This window comes from Podarcis tiliguerta (assembly GCF_965153285.1).
Source record: "Podarcis tiliguerta genome assembly, chromosome: 12".
Lineage (NCBI taxonomy): Eukaryota > Metazoa > Chordata > Lepidosauria > Squamata > Lacertidae > Podarcis > Podarcis tiliguerta.
Window position 1 is genome coordinate 5,242,225 of NC_139545.1, and position 8,592 is coordinate 5,250,816.

General features: G+C 45.2%; 1 protein-coding gene across 6 annotated transcripts in view; it reads left to right on the forward strand.

Annotated features, from left to right (window-relative positions):
- The window catches only part of LOC310661258 (amphiphysin-like), a 96,830-nt gene that overhangs the window by 86,482 nt on the left and 1,756 nt on the right, over window positions 1-8,592 (forward strand). For 2 of the 6 annotated variants that reach the window (XM_083407056.1, XM_083407058.1), the window contains 5 exons: window positions 793-924; window positions 5,255-5,311; window positions 5,719-5,889; window positions 7,034-7,282; window positions 8,136-8,237. In XM_083407056.1, the coding sequence (XP_083263182.1) occupies window positions 793-924; window positions 5,255-5,311; window positions 5,719-5,889; window positions 7,034-7,282; window positions 8,136-8,237 (711 nt within the window). The remainder of the gene's footprint in view (window positions 1-792; window positions 925-5,254; window positions 5,312-5,718; window positions 5,890-7,033; window positions 7,283-8,135; window positions 8,238-8,592) is intronic. The other 4 variants (XM_083407060.1, XM_083407061.1, XM_083407057.1 and 1 more) reach the window with 3 other exon arrangements.

Below are 8,592 nucleotides of genomic sequence, written 5' to 3' on the forward strand. Positions count from 1 at the left end.
TGCAGGGTTAGTAGCCATGGATAGCCTTTCCCTCCACGAACTTGTCAAGTCCTCTTTTAAAGCTTGTCTCTCTGCTCAACCAGTGTGGGGAAAGAACAGGTGAACAGTTAGTGTGCTTCTTCTCCTGCCTTTGGAAGAGAGCCAGTGTGGTGTAGTGGTTAAGAGCGGTAGTCTCGTAATCTGGGGAACCGGGTTCGCGTCTCCGCTCCTCCACCTGCAGCTGCTGGGTGACCTTGGGCTAGTCACACTTCTTTGAAGTCTCTCAGCCCCACTCACCTCACAGAGTGTTTGTTGTAGAAGGGAAAGGAGAGTGTTAGCCGCTTTGAGACTCCTTCGGGTAGTGATAAAGCGGGATATCAAATCCAAACTCCTCCTCTTCTTCATGGGGAAATGAAGCGCAAGCTATTCCTTCCCGTTCTTTCTCAGACTTTTGGGGACATCATACCGTAACAAGGATTTCTAGTACTGTACATTGGGCGCTCAGGTTGTGAACGTGATCCGTGTGGGAGGCACGTTCACAACCCGCAGTGCTGCATCTGCGCACGCACGAGTCACGATTTGGCTCTTCTGCGCATGTGCAAAGTGCCGAAACCCGGAAATAACCCGTTCCAGTACTTCCGGATTCGGCGCAGTGCGCAACCCGAAAACGTGCAACCCAAAGTGTCTGTAACCCAAGGTATGACTGTACTGATCCTGGTCCCACAATGCCCGGCATTCTTTAATGCGTGTCATTTGTTATCTACCTTTCAAAAAACAAAACTCCCCATCCCATCCTGAATTCAATAACTGAAGGCTGAGACGGAAGAAGCTCCACCTTTAGCGCCCCAAGCAGAGGAAGCCCCAAGTGCCCCAGAGGTGGCTGACACTGCTCCTGAGGCAGAAGCCCAGCCTGCAGAGGCTGCTGAGCCAGTGGCTGACGCTGTGGTGAGTGACTGGTGCTTCAGGTGCCCTCACACTCGCCCAAAGAGCCTTGCCATGTGCGTACGCATCACATTTCATCCCGCCTTCTCCATTTTCACCTTTCTTGGGCTTTAGAGCTGGTTAATGCAAGAGTCCAGGTTCAACAGAAGGGGCAGTTTCCACCGGGGCCCTGGACTCGGGGAGACCAAAGTTCAAATTCCATCCTCAGTTTGGGCTCTCAATGGATCTCCTCTTGGACAAATGACTTATAAAATGGGTGACTTGAATCTGAGAGGGTTGCATGTGGCTAGGGGTCCCAGAGAAAAGATGCACTTTCATACAATAGATGTATATATTGTTTGCATTTTGCATTTAAAACAATGCTCAAGGCGGCTTACAATATGGAAAGATTGACTTAGTTACAAACATAGCAAAGTATTCATAAGAATAAATAAAACACAACAAAGACTACATAACCAAACTGAACAATTTCCACATAAAAATAAAGATACAAAAAATTAATATCAATAACAGCAAAAACTCCCGACAAACCTTCCCCCAAAATACCCTAGTCCTTGCTGGGCAGCAGCAGTTATGAAACCCATCAGGCCCTGCCCTGGGCCAGGTGGAGAGAGGCAGGAACGGGGCCCTCAGGTGTCAGGATTGATGGCGTTGGATGCCTTTGGTCGGGTATGTGTCACTGTGCAGATCCAGATGCTTGTCTGCATCCCCATCTGCACATCTTAAAGGTAAAGGTAAAGGTACCCCTGCCCGTACGGGCCAGTCTTGCCAGACTCTGGGGTTGTGCGCTCATCTCACTCTATAGGCCGGGAGCCAGCGCTGTCCGCAGACACTTCCGGGTCACGTGGCCAGCGTGACGAAGCTGCTCTGGCGAACCGGCACCAGAGCAGCACACGGAACGCCGTTTACCTTCCCGCTAGTAAGCGGTCCCTATTTATCTACTTGCACCCGGGGGTGCTTTCGAACTGCTAGGTTGGCAGGCGCTGGGACCGAACGACGGGAGCGCACCCCGCCGCGGGGATTCGAACCGCCGACCATACGATCGGCAAGTCCTAGGCACTGAGGTTTTACCCACAGTGCCACCCGCGCCCCTAGCAAGTAGGGGGTGCAAGTAGATAAATCTGCACATCTTAGGCAGTGGCTAACATGGAGACCATACATATGATTTGAACCATTGCATGTCATGAGATTTCAGGTGTTGCATCAACCATCTGAGCACTGCAGCATGGACATTTGGGGACATTTCATATGGGGGCTGCAATGCCTCCACTTGACCTTCCTGCAAGAGGAAACCACTGCTGTGAGGATGAATTTATGCTAGAAAGCCCCATGTGATTGTTTTTTCTTGGTATTCTCTCACAACACAACTTTCGTATGGGTGCTGCTCACACACAGGGCTGGTGCACGCATAAAGGTTCATGATGTAATCATTGCATCATCAGAGATGGCACACTCCCACACATAGAACAGAAAGAAAATGCATAATCAGCTGATAAAGTTTTGCGGTTTTGACAGCTTCTGTGTTCACCTGTGGATCACACAGTGACTGAAATATAAGTGATATATATTTATTTAGCACCATCTATGTGCATGGGACGCGGGTGGTGCTGTGGTCTAAACCACTGAGCCTAGGGCTTGCCAATTTGAATGTTGGCAGTTCGAATCCCCGTTATGGGGTGAGCTCCCGTTGTTCGGTCCCTGCTCCTGCCAACCTAGCAGTTCAAAAGCACGTCAAGGTGCAAGTAGATAAATAGTTACCGCTCTGGCGGGAAGGTAAACAGTGTTTCCATGCGCTGCTCTGGTTTCGCCAGAAGCGGATTACTCATGCTGGCCACATGACCCAGAAAAACTGTCTGTGGACAAACGTCAGCTCCCTCGGCCTATAGAATGAGATGAGCACCACAACCCCAGAGTCGTTTGCGACTGGACTTAACGGTCAGGGGTCCCTTTACCTTTTTTTGTGCATTGCACTTTTCAGAAAACAGAGAAACTCAGTGCTTTCTCCAAGGCAGACAAAATCTAAGATAGACCCAGAGAATCAGCAGAGAAAGGGGAGAAATAGAGACATGGGCAGGCAGGGGAAGAATATGTGATTATTTCAACCCCACAAACTTTGATACCCTCTAAATGTAAGTTTTCGTGTGCGTGCCCCCCCCCCCTAAAATGTGAACAGTCTAAACCTCTGGGTCAGTGGAAGCTTTTTAGGGCACTTCGGGACCAGAAATCCACAGTGTCCATCTGGGGTGTTTCATTATATCCCATTGCCCCTATGGCGCTCTTTGTGTTTCCAGAAAACTAGTGCTTTCTCTCTCTGGAAAACAAAAATCCAGCCTAAACCTGCCAGGCTTAAAGTGCTCATTTGGTATAGCTGTTAATATCAGGGAGTAGTTTTAGTAGGTTAGAAAATAAGTACACTGTTGAAATACAGCAATTGTACTTGTTGCTAAGTCTTAAGGCTATTCATGTGTCTCCAGAAGTTTTAAATAGAGAGCCTGAAAGGTCTCTTTGCAGGGATAGTTTGATAAAATTTGGTATTTATAGAGACCACGTGGTGTCCTTCAAAAGCAGCGTCCCTGTGCCCTCTCCTTTCTCCTCCAGGAATCTTAGTACGGCTGATGGTGTGGTGCTGCTGTACTGCTTAATTTCCCACCCTGCACAAGCAGCGCCAAACACAGTAGGACGGGGAAGCTGCCTGCATGGCGATGCATCCTGTTTTGTATGGGTTAATTTCGAAGATGAGTTCCGGGGTTGGTGCTTTCTGCGGCAGCCACGTGTGGGTTAATGGGAAGTTGCCTTTGTTCCAGACTAGTGGTCCATCTAGCTTGGTATTGTCTACACTGACCCCCAGCAGCTTTCCAGGAACCAGTGCAATTTTTCTAGAAGAAAGAGGAGCTGGAACTCACTGTGAACACCTCCCTTGTTCTCTTAGAATGGCAATGGTACCCACCTGAGAGGTGGCGGAATGGAGTTATAGCCATTTCTCTCGGTTGCTGCTGTGACACCCAATTCCAGTCTTAGAAAGATGCTTTTCTGTTATTCATAGGAAATAAGGGCTTCCTTGACCTGCTTACTGTAGACCATTATTCAAATATATGTGCTCATAAATACATGCGATGTTGCCACATGTACAATAAAGCTTTTCACGGATACATTTGTGCAACTAAGTCACACTTGGAAAGCAAATAAGGATAGTCCAACCTCAGCTGCAGCAGCTCCAAAAGAATTAATTATATGAAAAAGGGGGTTATATAACACTAAAATTTTAACAGGATAATGCTGTGAGAGGTTTCCATAGCAACGAATGCAGCTTTCAGCCACTGATTCGTCCTGGCATCTGGACATGTTTGGAGTTTGTGAAGCAACTACAAGCAATGCTAGAAAAAATTTTGTTTTTTGAAATTATAAAGACTGGATAGAATATTCTGGATAGAATATGAAATCCTTTATGAGAAAATTAGCTTGTTAGCTTTAACTGAAGTCTACAAAGCCTAATTTCCAAGGTGTAGTTAGAGATTTGGAATAACACGATCCAGGTTTAGATTTTGATAGGTGCTACAATTCATAAGCCATGCAATATAGTTGCCATTCACACACAAGACTTTTACAGGCTCTTGTACAGCTGCACTTCAAGAGCACTGTAAATGTTTGCTGACCAGCTATTTTAAGAGTTCTTCTAAAATTCACAGTTCAACCAAAATACAGTCTATTTTAAGCCCCATTATTTCAGTGGGGAAGTTAAAATATATACCTGACACTCTCTAGTTCAATAAATAAGCAAATGACTCACTCCATTGATTACAGGATTTAATTATCATCTTCAAAGAAGCCAAGGGCTAGAAAAATACTTTGGATTCTGAATGGCTAGGGTTGGTTCTAAAGAGCCAGGATTTTAGCCACTCATTTTGGAGGGCTGAAATTCAGATTTCTTGACACATTTTATGATGGACAATCAAGGCCTTGGGATTTTTCATTCTAGAGTCACGGTGCTTTGCCTTCAACTGGAGTCCAGGGGGATTCCCTAACAGTTCTCAGCATGTTAATATATTGATAACTCTAAGAATATTGTGAAATAGCAGTGGCTTGGGTCTTCCTTGCATCACCATTCTCATCATTACAAGGCTGAAATCCATGCTTCTCCTTCATCACCTGCCCCCAACCTCCATTCCTCTACTTACCGCCTGATCTTCCAAACATGCTTGCACAACATCCTACCACTCGGTGCCATTGCCTAATACCATAAATGCTTCGGATGCCCCCCACTCCATTTTCATGCAGTGCGCAATGCTAATATTTCTGACATTGGTGCTATAAACATGTCTCTGGTTTTATGAAGGCTGCTGTGGAGGAAGGGACAAAGGAGGCACCAGAACTTGCTGAGAAAGAGTGTGAGGTATGTATGGACAGCAGAAAGAATGGGTGGTTGTTTCTGGATAAAGGATAGATGTTGTCCATTGACAGCACTATCCAGCCAAAGGGAAGCACTTTTAAGACTCGAGCGGTTGATCACATGCTTTTCCTTTCTCTTGAGAAGAGGGTTTCACTTTGGCTGGCTGCACCCGTTGGTTATATCTAAGCACGTTGCTTTGTGATGGTGTCTTAAGTATTTTGTATCCGCATGTGATTTTATGGCCAGTGGGTGTTTGGGCTGTCATCAGTCCGAACCAGAAGAATTGTCAGGTCTGGGTTAACATCCTGTCGCTTGCTGCAGGGACCTACTGCAACTTTACAACCCATATTGTGTAGATGTTACAGGAGATCTGTAGGAATAATCTTTGGATTTCTTTGCTCCTGTTGTAGCTACAGATGGATTCTGTAATACAAGGTCCTGATGGAGCTGAGGCTGTTGCTGTTGCTCCTGGAACTGAGGCTGGCGAAGTTGCTGCTCCTGCTGAAGGAGGAGTTGGGGAAAGTGACCTAGCTGGCACTGAAGGAAAAGAAGGCGAATCTCAGGTAGTCACTAACATACAAGTGCTTCCCCCCTCGGCTTCTTTTTGTGTGGTTTTAGGAATTCCATCATCCTGCCTACATTCCAAAACTCTAACCAATTTCATACTACTTCAATGGACACAGGTTGCTTCAAATAATTCTGACAATCATAACTGTGATGGAGAGAATTCTTTTCAAGATCCCTCACCACCCTTCATAATAGCCAGGGTTTCCTGGGAAGGCGTGTCAATTACAGATTTAAATCGGGAATATGATTCTCTGCACTGTAATTATACATTTGGTTTGAGAGCAAACTACTCTTGTAACGATTCTTGTAAATAGTTTGAGACGATGCAGATTTTTATAAATATATTATTTTTAATTTGTCTAATTTCTAAATTGTGTATTTTGATTATATAAGCCTTTGGCAAGCCTGCTAAAGCTCCCCCCCCCCAATATGGGTTATATGTTGAACTGAAATTGTAAAGGGGGTGATTTTTGCAACATTAGATGTCTAATTGCACAAGCTTTTAGTTCTCATAATTGTGGAAGAGATATTAGGCAACAAGGGCACGTTTGTTAAGATTCAGAAATAAGAGGTGGTGCCTATTTTTCTAGGGTCATGAACCAGAAAGCTTTAATGTTACTGTCATGCTTCTATAATTTTTTATATCACCTTTTTAAATAAAGTTCAATGCAGAATATGAAAATATGAGCAAATATTGTCTGTTCACATGTCCTATATAGCTCATTCCTCTCTTACTTTTTGGCCTTATAGACTATGTCAAAGGCCTTCCTCAGTTACTCATCAAAAGTAAACATTGCCAATTATGGGCACAATCCAGCCCAAGCGAAAGCGTTGCTTAAGTGGAAAAGAGAAAGCCGTATCACCTTTGAACGGATTTTGCTGGAGTTCTCCAGGTGCAGTTCTTTAGCAAGCTACCAAAGCCCTCTGAAACTGGCAAAAGCCGTTGGTTTTTGCCATCTTTAGTATGCTAAGCTTTACATCTCCTTGAAAGCACAGGAACTGCAAATGAATTACTGTGTTTTGTTTTAATCATTCTAGCAGTTTTGTAAAAAAGGAAAGAGAAAAAACAACATTTGCCCCCACCCTATACGGCTGGAATAATTTTTAGTGCAGATGATGTTGTTCAAACTGTTTTCCCTGGCACCTTTCCCCTCTAAGGAAAACCTCAGCAGCATCCCCTCAGTAGTAATAGAACCCGCATCAAACAACGAAGCCGATGGAGAAGATCACGAGGTTCTAGTGAACGAAGCTAAAGATGCTGCGGAAGATGTTGGCGCTCAGAGTGCTGAAGGCCCAGCTGGTGAAACCTCAGAGGCTGCAAGTGAGCCCAAAACCACCCAGTCCACATCTTCTGAGGAACAGCCTGTATCAGCAGATGACAGCATGCCACCGGGCTTCCGCTTTAAGGTTTAACTGAGCGTTTACTTATTCCAGTTTCCTTTGACACTGCATGACGACTCGATTGTGGACCAAGATATGCAGGGGCCATTTGAACCTTATATGCAGAGGACATTAAAAAATAGTTATATCCAGACCCCTTTGTGGAAGTTTGACTTTCACATTCTACTAATAGGTGAGCAGGCCCATTGCCAGGTAGTTATGTTCCCAAGAGCATGTGGACCAGCTAGCCCTAACCGTTGCACAATCAGGTTTCCCAATCATGTGAAAACCTGTGTCCTGTAGTTTTCAGTGGCAGGCCAAATCATGTGTCATAATCTCCATGCAGTTTGTGATTAAGAGGCTACGATACTGATTTTCTCATGTATAGGTAAAGGTAAAGGGACCCCTGACCATTAGGTCCAGTCGTGACAGACTCTGGGGTTGCGGCGCTCATCTCGCTTTACTGGCCGAGGGAGCCGGCGTACAGCTTCCGGGTCACGTGGCCAGCATGACTAAGCCGCTTCTGGCGAACCAGAGCAGCGCACGGAAATGCCGTTTACCTTCCCGCCGAGCAGTACCTAGTTATCTACTTGCACTTTGACGCGCTTTCAAACTGCTAGGTTGGCAGGAGCAGGGACCGAGCAACGGGAGCTCACCCCGCCGCGGGGATTCGAACCGCCGACCTTCTGATTAGCAGGTCCTAGGCTCTGTGGTTTAACCCACAGTGCCACCCGCCATGTATAAGGTGGCCCTAATCCTAGTCTTATCCAGGGGGGCAATGCTAGAAATATCTAACAAACTTTACCACTTGCTTTCAGATGAAAATCTTTTCAGAATATGCCCTAACCTCCACCATATCTCTCCTTTTTCTGCTCTACAGGTTGAAACCCTGCATGATTTTGAGGCAGCCAATAGTGATGAGCTGAACTTGCTCCGGGGAGATATTGTATTAGTAATTCAATCTGTGGCAGAAGCTGATCAGGTAATAGCAAAGGGACTTTGATTCTCTGCATTTTAAAATATCATTTTTTTAAAAATAAATCTTTATGGCCAAATATTTTGAACAAATTTTCAGCTATAAAAATGTGCCTGCCAATAGAAGTGTGCATTGTTTGGAAATGCAAATGCGGTAAGAAATAAAATCAAAGGGGGGTCACATAGGTTGCTTCCAGATTGCCTGTTTATTGAGCATACATCTTGGTGTACGTTTATTTAATTTGTTTGTGGGCATGTTTTATGATGTTCTGTCAAGTGTTATCCCACACTTATTGTTCCCATCACTTGCCCTATAACAAAAAATCAATGGGGGGGGGGGCTTGTTTTGTTCTTCAACAGCA